The following is a 16993-nucleotide window of genomic DNA, read 5'->3' on the forward strand; positions in this document are numbered from 1 at the left end:
ACCCAGTGCAGGGACCCAATGCAGACCTTGGCAGCCATCAGGGGCACTGTGGGGTTCGAGGGCTGCAACTTCATGCACTCACGTAGCAGCGACACGGCGTAGGCTGACTGCAGGATAAAAGGAGGGGACACAGTCACTGGCCATCCTAGGTCTCCATAGTCTAGGGTGCCCTGTGCCCTCGGGGGTAGTTCTCCCAACAGTTCTTGCTCTGTTCCCCAGGAAGAGAGCCCAATGAGAGGAGTCCCCATGATGTTCACTGCAGGTGATTCCTCTGAGCCTTGTTTCCCTCCATTGGAGAATGGAGACCACGAAGCTCACCCTCTGGTGACGTGGCAACACCTAACATAACAGACAGAAAGGATTCAGATGAGACCCACAGAGATGGAGAACAGACAGGCGCTAACCCTGTCCTTAGAGAAGAGAGCTGGCACCAGCACTGGACAGATGGACAGATGTGCAAAGGGTGGGAAGACAGTAAGGGGGTCAGGGAGACCTCCAGACAGGAAGCTGAGCTCCCCCAGCCCCCGGGCTCTAGGACTCAATCGGGATTTGCTGAGGAGAGGTGGGGAGGGTCAGAAGGGAAGGGCCCCAGGCCCAGACATACCATTCCAATTAGGAATGACAGATAGTATTCAATGTTTCATCATGTGCCAGGCATTTTTCTAAGACAGTGGCTGCCAAAAGAGCCTGCAGACTGAATCTAACCCACTGTCTGCTTTTGTAAATAAGGTCTAGTCGACACTCACTCACGCCTATTAGTATATATGTCTGTGCCACTGCATGACGCCACGCTGGAGGGGAATGGCTGAGACAGACTAGTCACTTCAAACTGACTGACCGTTTATAACCGAGAAGAGAGCCAAGTAGTCAAGCAGCTGGTTCAAAGCCACACAGCCAATGAGTGACCAAGAAAGGGTTAGAACATAGCATGGGCCTAACTCTTAAACACTACCCTATGGCCTCTGTGGTGATGACCTTGGCCAGAAGAAGCTGGTGTCCGGGACGGGGGGGGGGGGTGTTTGTATGTCCAGTTCTACAGTCTGGAACCTGGACCTGCTTTCTGAATCCAACGCGTTCTAAAGGAAAGAACCGTAACTTTGCTGGTAGGTAAGCTCCTAACCACCTGAGCACCTCAGGCGTATGTGTGTGACGGCAGCATTACCACATTCTGGGGTCTCCTGCGGGCTGAGCTCCTAAAACCGACCCTCTTCTTCCCTAGGAACTCGGGGGGTACCACTTAGGAAAGGAGGGTTCTGGCAGGCCCATCGCCCGCCCACAGTAGGATATGACTGGAATGTGTGTTTCCCCGCCCCTGTTACCTCTCTGTTCCCCATCTATGGAAGACCCACCCGGTGTCACAGATTCCCTGGGGCTCTGACTGAGCTATGGTTTGCGTACATTTTCAGTGTGTTCTCCACGTGCTGGAGGCTTTATTCTCAGAGTAGTTAGCCCCAAGTCGCAGAACCATGAAGAGATGGGGTCTCCTGGGAGACACTTAACAGTCACTGTGTGTGCCCTAAAAGAACTGGATGTTGTTCTCACAGTTCTTGCAAGGGACTGGTATAAAATGAACAAGACTTTCAAGTACTTCCCCATCTGGCTTCCTGTCTTGTTGTACAATTTCTCCCACTTGTTTCCACTCCTGTTTTGTCATCTGCCTTGAGGTGGCCAATGTTGGCACCCTGTCCTTGAGTTCCAAAACTACTGAGGCAAATAAGCTTCTTTTCATTATAAATCCTTCAGCCTCGGCTGTTTTATTAAAGTAAAAGGAGGCAGGCAGGGTGACTAACTGTAGGTATGTTCATCCCGGGCCTGCCCTGGCCTCAGTACTGGGCTGGAGGGATGGAGTCAGCTGAGGAAGACAGACGAGCCCTCCAGGAGATCACAGAAAGTGGGGTAGTGGGGAAGAACACAAATGCCCAAATCCTCCATCTTTCTAAGATAGGAGCACAGTCCAGGACCAGAAAACATCAGGCATAACAGGAGTGTGGACTGCAGCGAGGAAGGCTGTGTGGTAGTTGCCAGGGCCCACCTCCTCGGAAATGCTCACCTGGGAATGACACGCTAAGTCCCTCAACACCGTCCTTCCATCTACACACCCCAGCAAGCCTCAGGCTTCTCCTCAGCCTCTGACCTTTGCATCCTGGAAACACAGGATTCTCCAGTCCTGACCCTCCACAGTCCATTCACTGCCTCCCACCCCACCCCACCCCTTCCCTCCCCACCCCCACGCAGACCGAAGAACACTGCTATTTAAGGAGCCATCTGAGGACCCAGCAGTAGGAGCAGCAGGCTTCTTTTTCCCCCTGTCATGCTGGTTACCTAGCAACGCAGCCAATGCAACTGCCACATGGAGACTGAGAGAGGGAATGACCTAAATCATGCCAACAGAACTCATCCGTTATTCCTGTGAGGTGAGCATCAGGCATATTCCTATCTGCCCAGCCGCACCTTCCGGAAGGAAAAGGACCTGGATTCCTACCTTGGGCTCAGCAAAGGCAGTCTCTAGCCACTCACTCCTTTGAAGTCTGCCAGGAGTCAGGCAAAATGGTTTTGGCAAGCAGGATTCCCGGGGTGGGTGGGTGGGGTTGGAGAATGCCTTCTAGAACAATCTCCCAGTGCACTGGGGGCTCGTGTGGGTGGAGACCAATAGTGTCTGCAACCAACATAGCCTCAGATATGAGGAATGCACTAACCACTCCAACTCCCCATGGCCACCCTGCTGGATCGTGAGGACCCAGAATAAGGATGGCTTCCCAGAGGCTGGAGTCTGGACCTCTTTGGGTCCAGCTACCCCATAAGGAGGTGAAAGACCCCACATTTGTGGTTCCTTTTCCTGAGGCTCTCAAAATTGGAGCTAACGTCCATGGATAGTTTTCTTGTTCTTTTTTTTGTTTTTTGTTTTTTTTAAAGAGGGTAGTTTAAAAAAAAAAAACCCAACAACCCACTGAGCAGTGCAGGCTCTGGGCTGCTCCTCTGCTATTCTAAGGCTAAAGGTGTCCCTGTTGGGTAAGAAGAAGCTGCTGTGTGCACAGGATCCGCTGTCCTGCCCAACGTTCCAACTCGGCAGGCAGTGCCTTCCAGTCCTACATAGCTCTCCCAGCATCGTTTTGGCCCCTCCCCCCTGGTTCACACTCTCCTCCACGCCTGGAGTTCCCGCTGCCCTCCACCTCTCCATTTATCAGATACTGATTGCTCCTTGGGAGAGTCTCCTCTAATCCTGCAGGGCCAGTCCTGTCGGTATTGGAATTCTCCTTGGGTTCTGACTGGCACCCCGCCGTAGGTCATGCTGTGACTTTGAGGTGCTCTGGGAGGTGGGCCAGTGATGCGGAAGGGCTGGGAAGACCGATGCACAGCAGAGGATGCCCAAGGAGCCTCCCCGCTGGCTTTGGCTAGGTTCTGCAGACAGTCTGACAGGACTGTAGCACCTGGTCCTCCTCCCCGTCCCCCTCACCCCCGCCAGGCCCTGGCCTGTCTTACTGCAGAGACCCAGGGCTGGCTGGCACTCCCCCATCTGCAGAGGCGGTACTGGCACTTTGGGAGGGCCCCCCTCGGAGAGGCCGTGGGGCTAGAAATGGAAAGCCGCACAGATGGGCAGGGGGCGAGGGATTCCCTCAGCCCCACAAAAGAGCTCTGGGTATTTACAGCTCTGGGAACAGTCTGCAAGCTCAGACCACCTTATTCCCTGCATTCATTGCGATCTCAGTCACATCCCCCTCAGCCCCCAGCTCCGGAAAGGTTTTCCTTTCATGTCGCTGCTGAAAATAGAGCCTTATATAAGTGTAGTTCTGATCTGAGCAAAAAAAAAATCAGAAATGCTGGAGCAAGGGCTGGGCAGATGGGGGGCGAATGCCTATCCCGGTGCCGTGCCACGGGCTCTGGGCAGAGCTCTCTGCCTCTTCTGCTGTCTCCACCCAGGTACCTCTCACTACATTCAGTAGCAGCAGCAGCAGCAGCAGCAGCAGCAGCAGCAGCAGCAGCAGCAGCAGCTATCCACCCCCCAAGGTGCGTTCCCAAATCACAACTATTTGGGGCAGGAACATCGTTCCCCTCTAGAGCCAACAGCAGAAGAGCTGCAACACTCTGTGGAGGACCACAGGAAGAGAGGAACACCCACAGAGCCTTCCCCACCCACCTCAGGAAGCCATCCCAATAATGGGTCACAGTTCCTAATCAATACCAACTTCTCCAGCACAGAAATCCAAGAAACCACTGTCCTCCGCCTCTGGGAGGGATCAGAGTGGGTGTTTAAACCCCCACCCCCCCACAGCTCTGCTGTGCCTTACCTTCCCACAAGCCACCATGGAGAGGGCCACTTGGTACCAAAGGTGAAATTCTCCAAATGCATACTTCATGGCTCGTTCTAGGCACTGGGGGAAAGGGGGGAAGGTGGTCAGTACTGCTCCACCAGCTGCCCAGGTCATCCCAGTCCCTCACAGGGTAACCAGCACCCAAGTCACTGCCTTCAGAGAGCTGCAGGGCAGCCTGGGAATGGGTAATCCAGTCCCTGCCACACATTCACTGGGAGGCTACATAACACTTGTCCTGCCCTCTGTAGTTCTCAGTTCCCACCCCCATAGCACACAAGTGACTTCAGCGGCCATTTGATGTGCAAGTGAAATAAGGCGTGTACAATAAAAATAACCAGTGTTTGTTATCACAGGGACGAGGTAGGGCTCTCCACTTTTTACATGTCAACTCATCCCTCTCTCCTGACCACCCGAAGGTAAGGTCTCTAATTACCAGCATTCCACAGAGAATGAACCATGAACCAGGCTAGAGTGACTGACTGAGAGGTCACAGGGCTAGTGAGACGTACAGGAGAGCAAGAGAGGAAGGGCCAATGGTCACCTCACGTGATTCCCTCTGCGACTTACTAAACTCCCAGGAAGTGAGGCAGGTTGAGTGACTGACCCTACCTCAGAAAGCATGACATACTGGCCTCGCCGGCCCAGTGTGATGCTTAGGAGGTCGTAAATGGCTGAAGCATTCTGCAGGCTCACTTTCCGGTCCTCCTCCTGCTCTGGTGCCCGGCTCAGTACCACGTCCCGAGTTGCCTGTGGGTGAAAGGTAGTTTGGGAAAGATGGCGAGGGTAGACAAATCAGGGGCCTGTACTCCTAACCCCACTTACTGTCACATTTCACTGCTGCCACAGTGAAACTGAACACACCCTCGGAAATGGCCTCCCCTGTCCCGGCAAAGCTCCCTCCAAAGATAGCTTGGTCCAGGTGGGGGAGAGGTCATCTAAGGCTCAAGGTCCTGGTGTTCACTTTGGAACTCTGCACGATTTCAGATGAAGCCGCAGGGTCAGTGCTGCGGCCATGTGCTTTCCATGTGAATGCGTCTGGGACTGTTAGCATTTGGCATCCCTCTTTGCTCCACACATAATATCATCACCAGATCCTCTCTCATTCACGCTTACTCTAAGAGTAGCTACCCAGTCACAACAGTTGTGGGAACCTCTGGGCAACAACAGGGCAGGGACATCTGCAGTGACTCTCATGCACTCCCATGCCTGTGCTTGGCTTAGCTGAGATCTAACCACACCCTCTTGCTGATGCCTCCCATCATCCTCTCCTTCAGCAAAAGCGGTCTTTGTCTACCTTCGCCTATCCTGTCTGAGTCCACCCTGGTTCCCAGAGGCTGTGGGTCAACCAAGGACTGGCCTGCCGGATAGAACGAAGGCACTTGACCCAGAAACCTGAGTATCCTGCCAGATCCAAGGCCCCATCCTGCGTACCAGTCACCCTCATTGTTTGCTCCTGCATGGAGTCGTTCTCCCTCCTGTAGCCAAGGGGCTGAAGCTCCTTGGTAATATGTATTCCTCCTCCTCGAGAAACACAGATGGCCCGGGAGAGGATGCTTGGGGGAAGGTACCAGGAACGGTAGGAAATCCTCAGAGAGATCACTGCTAGAGCCAGCCTTAAACCTAGCCAGGAACTGCCGACAGTTAAGGAAGGGAAAGTGCCAAGAAATCCTCTCTCCCTCCTGGTGAAACCCACCCACACGGCCACGCAGGAACACAACCTGTGCTTCAGCCCTAGCGATGTTCCTCCCTCTCCCGCTCCAGCAGCTCAGTGCTAGGCTAGGCACCCAGCGGGGACGTGGAGATGGGCTCCCCCTGGCAGCAGTGGGGAGGGAAGGAGAGGATGAAGAACAGAGGTCAGGGAGGGGGCATCTATACATGGGTGCTGGACTCTAGTAGGAAGGAGAAATCAGGATCAAGGGATAGGCCAGGTGCTCTGTAAGGTCGGCATCTCTAAGACAGAGGGGACCTCACGGGCACTTTCAAGGACTGGGGAAACCACCTTGTACGGAAGCCATGTTGGGAGCATAGTATGGAATATACTTGTCACCACTGTCCTCAGAAAGGCATTTAAATGCCTTTCTCTGTCTGCTCCTCCCTCCCTGACTTCTCTCCAGTCACAAAGCACTCACCTCACTGTTTCCTGTCTTCCAGGCTCAACTGAGTTTGGTCACTGTGCAGCTCTCTGTATCAGCTCACTGGCAACACCCAGCTCTGATGGCTGCTTTCCTAGAGCTGGCCCACCTCTCTGCCTCCTTGGGCCTCACACACCAGGACCCTGGCAGCCCCAGCCGGCTCATCACTGTGTGACAGGGCATGCTATTCTAGGCTGAGCTGCTGAACCCAGAACTTCATACATCCACCTCTGCAGAGCAGACCAGGAAGACTTCTCTGGGCTGACATAGAAACTCCTTCTTCGTCTACTGTAGAACCTGCCCTAAGAGGACAGGCCCCTGGGTGTGTGTGGTGTGTGCACTAGGGGTTAGCCGGTGGATTTCCAGAACTGGGTGTGATCAGGGCAGATGAAACACAAGACAGGTTAAGTCTTCCTTAGAACGTGTGTGTGTGTGTGTGTGTGTGTGTGTGTGTGTGTGTGTGTGTGTGTTTACACAGGACAGCCGGAAGCAGAGGTCAGCCCAGCTGCTACCGTGGTTTGGGAACAGGATTAAAAAAACTACAACACGCTGGGCTAGTGCTGGTTGCTGGGCAGTGCCTGTGTATGTAACCATAGCAACAGGGTTGGGTGGGGACTGGAGCAGAAAAAAGGGAAGTCTAGGTACTTGGCCTGTGAGCCACAAAGGAGCCAGAAGAAGCCTCAGAGGCAGGGGGCCCCACAACTAGACTTGCAATTCCTCCCCAGGAGCACCCTAGCCTTCCCATCCCTCCCCAGAGGCCCCAGGCTTCACCAGTAGCCTGTCCAGAGGTTAAAACCAGCCCAGTCTTCCCCTTTCCTGTCTACATGCAGCCTGAGTCCTGGTTTCATTGGAAAGACTTCAGATCCAGTGAAGACTTCCAGACCCAAGACAGTGTGAGCCGTGGACGCACTTGTTAGTGTAAACACATGGCTACTGTATTGTCCTCTCACCCATCACCATCTGTGCTGTTCTCAGGATAAGGGTGAGTCTTCTTTCTGGCTTCTTCCCTGCCCACCATGTCTGCTGTGTCTCCCACAGCCAGCCTTTGGCTCCTGCTGTGGGATGCTCTGCCCTTACTTAAGTCAAGCATTGGGTCCTTAGGCAGGACCCCAGAGGTGTCTGTAACTCACCCCTGTCTGTGGTGGTTTTCCCAGGACAGCCTCTCCCAGACTAGGGCTTTCAGATTACCAGGAGACCACCATCTATCTACCCGCTCTATGCCCATCAGGAGCCACCACTGCTCCTTGGACGAATGCCTTGAGACAAATACAGGAAGCTCATTTTCTCAGGCAGGCATGACCCTTGTTGAGCTCCCCCTCAGAAAGGGGCTTCTCATTCCCATCAATGTATCCGGCTCATGAACCCAACAGCAGTGGGACAAACATAACCTTCCCAGAGGAGGCCGAAAACCTGGAGGAGCGCTTAAATGCCAGACCAGGCCCCGCGGCTTCCCTGAACACCAAGTAGATCCTGGCCGTTCCCAACCTCTGGATGCTGCTCAGCTGCCTCTGACCTCCACCTCTGTCCAGCCCTGCTGTCTTCTCCATCCTGGACCCAGACGGGAAATGGAAGACTTCCATATAGCACCGCGTCATTCCCACAGCCCTCTTGCCTTCTCTCACCCCATTTTGACTGAGGATGGCTGAGCGAGGCTGAGTAAGCTGACATTGGCCACCCTGAAGGCAGAGAGACAGCTGAATCGCCGACATTCTGATTTCCCCCACCATTTCCCCGATTCCAGGTTCCTCTTGGAAAGTCCAGCAGTCCTTACTGACATATTGCTAGCCTTGGGCTGGCATCGCTGGAGAAGGGACCAAAGCAGAATACAGACAGGGTCTCCTTGCAAAGATCGGGTTCCTGAAGCGAGAGGCCCAGCCCTACTCAGAGGCTTCCCTGAGACAGTCTCCCCATCAAGCAAGTGAGCCTCGCTCGGGACCTGCTGCTGGCATCCCAACAACGACCCCAGAAAGAAGCGTCTAGAAAGTATCTGTACCCAGGGATACCCCTCCCTGGAGGCGTGTCATGTTGTGTTTGGCTCCTGCTGGTGTCCCCCACAGGCAGACATAATTACCACCAGTTCTTGGGCTGCCGGTCCACAGAGCCAAGAGCTAGCGTGCTCTGTGACAGGTTTCATCTACCGGGTGACACAGTTCCTGTGGCAGATGTCACAGTCTTTCTGTCACGGGTACTGAACCATGGGCTCTGAGCTGGCAGCCTTCTGCAGAGCAAACCCTCGCCTTTGAGCAAGCAAGGTGCCAAAAGCTGGGACACCGTGTGTGTCATCTGCTCAGTCCCAAATGGAGCCTTGCCTAGGAGGTCCCTTTCTTTAAAACAGCACACTAAATGCACTCAGTCCCCAGCGAGACTGAAACCTACGAGTTTTCAAAGGTAACTGAGTCAGAACCCAGGCTTCCCCTACCCCAGGACAAAAACACGCACTGAACAACCCAAAGAGATAGCTCTGTGACCATTTTCTTAATCCACCCAAACTCCTTCCACGGAGGTTTTATTAACCCCCTCTTACAGATGAGAAACAGTGCAGGGAGAGAAGAGTCATCTTGCTTAGTTCTGAATGACAAACACAGGATCTGCACAGCCAGGAGCCTGGCACGGGTACAACGCAGAGCTGGTTTGATAAGGTGCAGGGTCCCCATCCCCAGAGACACCCCCAACCTCCACACGTCTTCCATATCAGGCCTCTGTACCTTGCAGTGCTGAGAGGCCACACTAGCAATGAATTCTTCCCCGGCTCAAAAAAAAAAAAAAAAAAAAAAAAAAAAAAAAAAAAAAACCCAATAGCAACAATTCAGCTGGCTCTGGCCCTCACTGCACTAGGTGGGAGCACACTGAGGACAAGGACTTTAAAGCGTTCTTTATTTTATGCGACGTGCTGTGAGCATGGCCCAGCACACAGTACAGCTCTCAAAAAGGTTAAGGGTGGCTAACGCTGAGCACACGAATAGACTGTGTGAGTGGACAGACAGGTGGGTGGGCGATAGACGGGTGCGAGCACAGACAGTGGCTGGTGGGTAACCGGTAGATGTGTGCACCCAAGTGAGTGGACTGTGAAGTGCTCTGAAAGCCCCAAAGACACAGAGCAGGGCCAATACACGAATCTTCAAGCAGTCATAAATCAAATCCCTTACGTTACTGGGGAAACCCTGGTGATTTCTATTTGTCTTCTTCGAAGGCATGTCCCTGCATCTTACCACACAGGCGAGCTCAGGAAAGCCGTATGCTGGCACCAGACACGCACATAGATCCTGCACAACCACTCTCTGAGTTCTAACCCTAAAAGTGTGGCTTCAACACTCAGACAAGCACCAACAAAAAAACAAAGGAAAAAAACCCACAAATATCCTCTGGTGGGTGGGGCTCTGGACGACCGGGAAGTGAGGGGCAACGATGACAGTGGACGTGGCTGCACTGCAGGAGTGGCTTTTACCACAGTCAGTCGAAGGGACACTGCAAAGTCACAGTCAAGGCTGCCAGCGGCTGCTCTAGAGGTTTTCCTACAGGCCTGTCATCTACAGCCAAAACCAGCCAGCAGCAGAGAGGTGAGGAAAACCCCTCAAGTGCACAGACGCCATGCTGAAAGTTCATGGAACCTTAGGGTTGAGCTGAGGGTCAGAGCAGGACCTGACACAACCCACAGTCCACTTTCTGAACAATCAACACTGCAACTGCAGGAGTCGGCAGGACGGCTCGGTGGGTGGGTGGGGGGCTGATTTTGATTCTCAGGACCCACGTACTGAGAGACCTGGCTTCCTCAGGTTGTCCTCTGAGCTCAGAAATCACACTATGGTAGGCACAGGCAGGTGGATCTCTGTGAGTTCAAGGCCCACCTGGTCTACATAGTAAGTCCCAGGCCACCCAAAGCTACATAGCGAGACCCTGCACCAAGACAGAACAAATGAGAAGAGCATAGGTGGAGGGAAGCAGGGTTAAGGAAGGCCGGACGGGTCTCTGGAGAAGCACTGAGCCATAGAGGCCAGCGGTGAAGGAGAGGGCCTTCTGTAGATGGGACTCTACGGTTTCTACTGTCGACTTTCCTCCCCCAGTACCTCATTTCCAAATGTCTGCTGGGGTTGGTATGGGCAGAATGACACAAACCAGCCAACCCAAGGAGTACCTCCTCCTAGCAACCGTGCAAACCAAACCCAAACCCTGTAGCTTCTCTACCTAGCACGCTGCAAAGAATTTCCCAGGACCATACTTGGCTACCAGAGTGGAGCCATGCAACTCCAGGCAGGTCAGTGGGCTGCTCTCAAGGCAAACAGGAAACAGCTGCATGGAGAAAGGTCCATGTTCAGGGAAAGTCATCTGTGCCAGGTATGGGCCACACTCTAGGAGGTCTTTGCTTTGAGACGCTGGGCAGCTTAGGGTATCTGCTCAGTGGTGTTAATCACCTTGCAGGAGAGGCACCCAAGCTCTGGTCCTGGGCTCTGGTGCACAAGAAGCCATACAAATTGGTGGAGGAGGTGGAGGTGGAGGTGGAGGTGGTGGAGGAGGAGGAAGAGGAAGAGGAGGAGGAGGAGGAGGTAGAGGAGGTGGAAGAGGAAGAGGAGGAGGAGGAGGTGAAGGAGGTGGAGGAGGTGGAGGTGGAAGAGGTGGAGGAGGAGGTGGAGGAGGATGTAACAAGAGCAACTTAAGACAGGAAAGGAGGGCTAGCCAGGGTGTAGTGGTGCACGTCTTTAATACCAGCGCTTGGGAGACAGAGAGAGTTCGAAGCCAGCCTGTCTACACAGTGTTGTGGTTTTCAACCTTCCTAGTGCTGTGACCCTTTAACACAGTTCCTCAGGTTTTGATGACCCTCAACCATAAAATTATTAATTACTTCATTACTACTTTATAACTATAATTTTGCCAAGCCATGAATTGTAATGTAAACCTCTGATATGCAATCCCTGAAGAATCTGACAGTGAGTTGCAACATTGCAACAGAGCCCAGGATACGAGAGAGAGAGAGAGAGAGAGAGAGAGAGAGAGAGAGAGAGAGAGAGAGAGAGAGAGAGAGGAGCGCTGGATGGACAGAGAGACACGGGGTAGGGGCTTATTTTAGCCCACAGGTCCAGGTTACATTCATCATAGCAGGGAAGTCTTGAGGGAGCTGGTCACATCACATACGCAGAAGGAACAGGGACAAATGACACAGGCGTACCTGTCTCAGATCATCTTCTCCACTCTTACAGTCCCAAATCTTCTGCCCAGGAAACAGTGTCATCCACAAGGATGGGTTCTTCCCACCTAACGGGTATAATCAATACACACCCCACAAACACTCCCACAGGCCAATCTGATCTGTGCGCAATCTCACTGGGTCCTCTTCCCAGGCGTCTCTGGCTTGTGCCATGCTGGCAGTTAAAACCAAGCACTCGTGTCTTCCGAGGAGACAGACTCTCCCATGACATCATGCATTTTATTTTCAAGATTCCTGCACTGGCCCATTTATAGATGAGAAAAGTAAGGATCAGAACAGGTAATGGGGCAGATCCGAGACTTCAATCCAGGAGCCTGGGCTCTGGGCCTTGTGCTTGTAGAAACTCAGTGAGGGATGTGGTTCACATCATGAAAACAAAGCTTATTATTATGTGACCTTGATCAAGATATATACCCACCCTGCAGCTCTTCCCTTACTTCCTCATCTGTAAAATGGGGACACAACAGTAGTAACTGACATAACTTTCTCCTGCTTTTTGTTTTTGGAGACAGGTTCTCAGGTAGCCCAGGTTGATCCCAAACCTCCTTTTAGCTGGGAATAACCTTATTTTTTCTGACCCTCCTGCCGTTCCCGAACCCACCATCTGAGTGCCAAGATTAGAGGCATAAAATGGGTTTCAAGTCATGTTGGAGAACAAGCCTGGGGCTTTGTGCAAGTTAACAAGTACTCTCCCGACGGAAGGGCATCTCAGCCCCGAAAATCATTTTTTGTAAGCCATAAATAATTGAAAATAGGTAATTTCCCATGATTCAACATCACGGGGTCTTGCATTTACCTTTGCGCTCTGTAAGTTACACAAGGGTGACATGTGCCCACATCTCCAGAAACAGGTAAGCTCAGTGCAGACTCACAGGAGGGCATAGGTGGTGTCATGGCTGGGTGGAGGGGCTCCAATCATTCTTCAAGATTCTAAACTTTAAGCTGGGCAGAGGTGGCACACGCCTTTAATCCCAGCACTAGGGAGGCAGAGACAGCATCTCTTTGAGTCCAAGGCCAGAGTTCTAGTACAGCCTGGGTTACCCAGAGAAAACCTCTCAGAAAAAAAAAAAATCTAAAATTTAAAAGTGAGATTTACTCTGTAGTCAGAGAAAGAAGCCATTTCCGGTCTCCAAATCTGGCTAATCCACTAGGTGTCCCTCCCCATGAAACAACAAGAAGCCTGAACCCAGGATGCCTACTGTGCCTGGTCAGCTGGCGCTATACAAGGCTCACATCTCGAATGCCCTGGCCTGTCTGAGGAAGGGCAGTTTCCCTGCCTTGCAGTCCAGTGTCCCCCCCCTCATCCGTACTTAACAGGAGACCTGTGCAGCCAGAGGTGACCCACCCATGTGCCCGGGACAAGCCCTGGCGTCATTCATACTGACAGCCAAAGAATCACTGGTGGTCGTGAATGGCACGGCTCAGGGCATCTTGGGACCTCAACGTCTGCTTCCTGTACGGCTCACCTAAGGCACCTGCTTCACGGCCTGGCAGTCCCAGCTCAGCAACATGGCCAGCTCCGACACTGAAGGACTTGGACGCGGCTATGTAGACATACCTCGTCCCGCCTGGCTTCTATAATCTACGCTCCCCCTTCTTGGGCCTCCCTTGGAGCCTGAGGGCCATCCTTCATCTGACACCTCCAGGGCTACCCATCCATACCATGCTCTCCTTTGAGGAGCCTCCAAAGCACTCTGAAAACACTGCCAAGTACTGCGGTCACCATGGCATGTACACACACTCGCTCTCTCACAAGTATCTTCCCTGGGTTTGGGGACGGATCTGATTTTTCCATAGCATGCAAGCATTGGGGAGCCTGGATACCGGAACCACTGCTGCTTTCTTACCACCACCCCTTACTACCACCCCTTACCACCACCCCTTACTAAGATGTGAGCTCCGTGAGGGCAGGGGCCTGTCTCTAGTTTGCTTTCTGCTCTGTCTTCTAGGACAGGGCCAGGCAAGGCAGATAATCACAGCTGTTGCAACTTTGAACTCGAGCCACACTTACCTGTGAGTTACCATCTTATGAAGAGGACACTGAGGCTTTCGGAGAGACCGAAGGATTTGTCCCTGGCCCCCAGCTAACGAGTGCAGTGCTGGAGCCTGGATCCAGGAGTTGTGCCTCCAAATGCATCCTCCTCCTGCTCCCTCTCTGTTCTGTTAGGTCAGTCACAGCACCCAGCACATGGTTGCTCAGTGCAGACTGCTGACTTGTAATAATCAGATTTTGTAATCCCAGAAGAGGGGTTCACACGCTCAGTCCCTACCCACCGGGGACAGATGCTAGGTCTCTCAGCATAGTCCAGCACAGCTAGTATGGCTGTGTGTGTGTGCGTGCATGCAGTGTGTGTGTGCATGCGTGTGTGTGCATGTGCGTGTGTGTGCGTGTATGCGTGTGTGTGCATGTGTGTGTGCATGTGCGTATGCATGTGCGTGTGCGTGTGCGTGTATGCGTGTGTGTGCATGTGTGTGTACATGTGCGTGTGTGTGCGTGTATGCGTGTGTGTGCATGTGCGTGTGTGTGCATGTGTGTGAGTATGCGTGTGTAAGAAGCAAGAAGCTCATACCTTCCGGGCATCCCTGGGAGGCAGAGCTTCACTAGACCATGCAAAGTTTCTGCCTATCCCAGCACGCTCCATAACCTCAACCCACTGGGGTCAGTGGTGCCTGGGGCTTACCATGGACTCACTGATGAGCAGCAGCAAGAGGGCCTCCTCTATGTTGTCTTTTGGGCAGTAGAGGCTGGAAAACACAACAGCATCCCTGACTGCAGCCCAGCCCACGCCAGCGGCACCTCTGGCCCCCAAGCAGTCCTGGTGCCCCGAGTCAACATCAGCCTGGTAAGGTGACCCTCTCCTGCATAATTCACAGGCACCGAATGCCAGGAGCAGCTCCTACAAGCCCTGGAGTTCAGAACCTGAAAGGCTGCGGCCATCCATCCGTCCGTCATGCAGAAGAAATAGCTCATCCAGCCCCACCCAGCCTGAGGCATGGGGAGAAAGCAAGAGGCCCTGCTGGTGAGTATAGGCTCCACCTTCAACTAGTACCTCAAAGGGGTGCGTCAGGAAGATAACAACCTCCACATGAGTGGCTTCGGGGAGCCATGAAGAATTCTCCCCCAACCTTGCCAGAGACCATCTTTGCTTAGTCTCTGGCCACGCCACGGCAGGAAGCGGAACCTGTATACATCCGAGACCAGAGTGCTACAACAGGGCAGGTGACACTCACTTGTCTCCTTCGTAGAGGTGAGGTTTCCGAAGGGTCTGAGTGATGAAAGAGTTCTCCTCCTTGCTCATGAACTCAGGCAAAGGGTGGGACAGGGGGCTCCAGTAACAGTCCTCACTCAGGGAGTGCAGCAGGACCCCTGCCAGGTGCTTGGCTGCCACCTGGCCAGAGGGACAGACACAGGCCGGGTTTCTTGTCTTCTGCTTGCCTGTGTGGCCCTCTGTTTCCCAATTAGCAAATCCACCCAATGCATGCTGTGCTGGGCCTCTGAAGGCCCCCACAACTTCAATCCTGAGTCCCTCACTGCTCAGCCCATGTACCACTGAAGCCCCCACACCCCCAGGGGATGGCCTTGCTCTACTCCATATCTCCTCTCCTCCATCCGCTTCTACCCTCTGAGGACTCTGCCGTCCCTTCTAAGGGTGGGAGAAGGCAGGAGGCCACAGGTACAGGAGGCTCCCTTCCAGACGCCATCTAGAGACTGAAAGTTGGCCCAAAATTCTTGTGAGAATAATAAAATAAAAATTTGGAGGAACGAAGGTCTAAGAACACAGACCTAAGTTTGGACTACGAAAGGAATTTTTTAAGACCATAAAGAAGGGCTGGGGAGATGGCTCAGAGGTTAAGAGCACTGCTCAGAAGGACAGTTTTGCTCATGCAAGGGATGGTAGTAGATTTCAGTTGTGTTCTAAGGTTAGAGGCCATTCGTCTTCCGTGCCCTGATGAAGAAGATATGAAGAGAGTGCCTCCCAGGCTTGGCGGGAAAGTACTCTGGGATCAATTAACAATGTCTGCTGAGAGCAGAAGAGGGTAGGCACAGGTATGCATGTGGCATGTTTAGGTCAGGGGCCTTCTGCTAGGGCTTGTGTTGTCTCCCACCCAAATTGACCTCTGCATAAACCAGCCGCAGCCAACCGCCACATTACCACTTTGAAGTTCTGCGTCGCTTTGGTCTCCACGGTCCTCAGAATCTCCCGGAGCTCTCTCATGCCTTTCACGATGTTCCTGGGATAGGATAGCAAAAGGTGGGACCGTTGCTAGCTGAGCTCCACAGACACCCTCATAGCCCAGCACCTAACAGGCTGCCTGTCTGCTTGAGCTTTTTAAACACCTTCAGTCAGTGGGATAAAAGCCAGAGTTGTAACTTCAGGACCCTCGAGGTCTAGGACAGGTACGCAGAGAAGGAAGTTGCTCAGCAACTTGGGCTTCAGATTTATAACAAAGACACCAGTACTACAAGTAAGATGTCACCGGTCCAAGTGCCTTGGGCTGTGTTGGACTTTCTGGCCTCTCCATTTGACCCATGGTGCAATGGGTCCATGTTGAAATCCGTCCTCAATGGTCCGTACCACCAGGGCCTGCCTCACCTGGATGAGCACACCAGCCAGACCCACTCCCTCAGGGCGTTACAGCGTGACTCACACTGAAAAAATATACCTCACATCACAACTTGGTATTTGAGTACGCTTTCCTTATACAAAACTGGGTTCCTGACCCACTATCTATCTGCATGCAGCCACTTCTGACTGCTCCAACCCATGCCTCTGCCTGCTCTGCCTCTTAAAGATGCTGGCTGCAGCATACCTGGTCCATTTTGCAACCCAAATAGGTTGTGTCCTACAGTTTGAAAGTGGGGTCATGATCCTTGGAGGTGTCTAGCCAACACAGAACCCCCTCTGGAGCATCCACCTGAGGCTAGGTCCTTTGGTGGAAGGATCTAGTGGCCGTCCTCCGCCTAACCTTCTGGAGCTGCTTGGCTTTCCTCCTTACATCTCAGCTCCCACCACTCAAGCAAGGTTTTGCTGGATAACCGTAGTTCTCTTGTCAAGTCTCAGACATGCTCCCCCTGCCATCCTTAAAAATACCAGTTCTAACATCATTCCTTGCTCCCTGACCCGCTCTTTACTCCCACAGCACTGTATACAGATTAGTTTCTCTCCTGAAGCACACGCTGACCCACAAGGTCACTTTCCATGACTGGTAAGACTCAGGCTGTGGCTTCCTGAGGCCAAGAGTCGTGTGTTCCTGAAGCCCTGGCCCCGCGGCTCCTTCTGACGGAAGCCTGTGCTCATCAGGAGATAACTAAGGTTGGCTCTGCTCAGCTCCTCAGAATCTTCCTGGGA

General features: G+C 53.0%; 1 protein-coding gene across 2 annotated transcripts in view; it reads right to left on the reverse strand.

Moving 5' to 3' along the window:
* Ttc7a (tetratricopeptide repeat domain 7A) overlaps positions 1-16993 on the reverse strand; it is a 103377-nt gene that overhangs the window by 49169 nt on the left and 37215 nt on the right. Inside the window, exons 6-11 of one of the 2 annotated variants that reach the window (NM_001100756.1) lie at positions 15797-15875; positions 14874-15031; positions 14324-14387; positions 4920-5057; positions 4287-4370; positions 3-107 (exon numbers count right to left, since the gene is read on the reverse strand). In NM_001100756.1, coding sequence (NP_001094226.1) covers positions 3-107; positions 4287-4370; positions 4920-5057; positions 14324-14387; positions 14874-15031; positions 15797-15875 — 628 coding nt within the window. Of the gene's footprint in view, positions 1-2; positions 108-4286; positions 4371-4919; positions 5058-11603; positions 13606-14323; positions 14388-14873; positions 15032-15796; positions 15876-16993 lie in introns of those variants that run through there. The other variant, XM_087553660.1, reaches the window with a different exon arrangement.

This window comes from Rattus norvegicus, chromosome 6 (genome assembly GCF_021556685.1).
Source record: "Rattus norvegicus strain SHRSP/BbbUtx chromosome 6, alternate assembly SHRSP_T2T, whole genome shotgun sequence".
In the NCBI taxonomy this organism is placed as follows: Eukaryota; Metazoa; Chordata; class Mammalia; order Rodentia; family Muridae; genus Rattus; species Rattus norvegicus.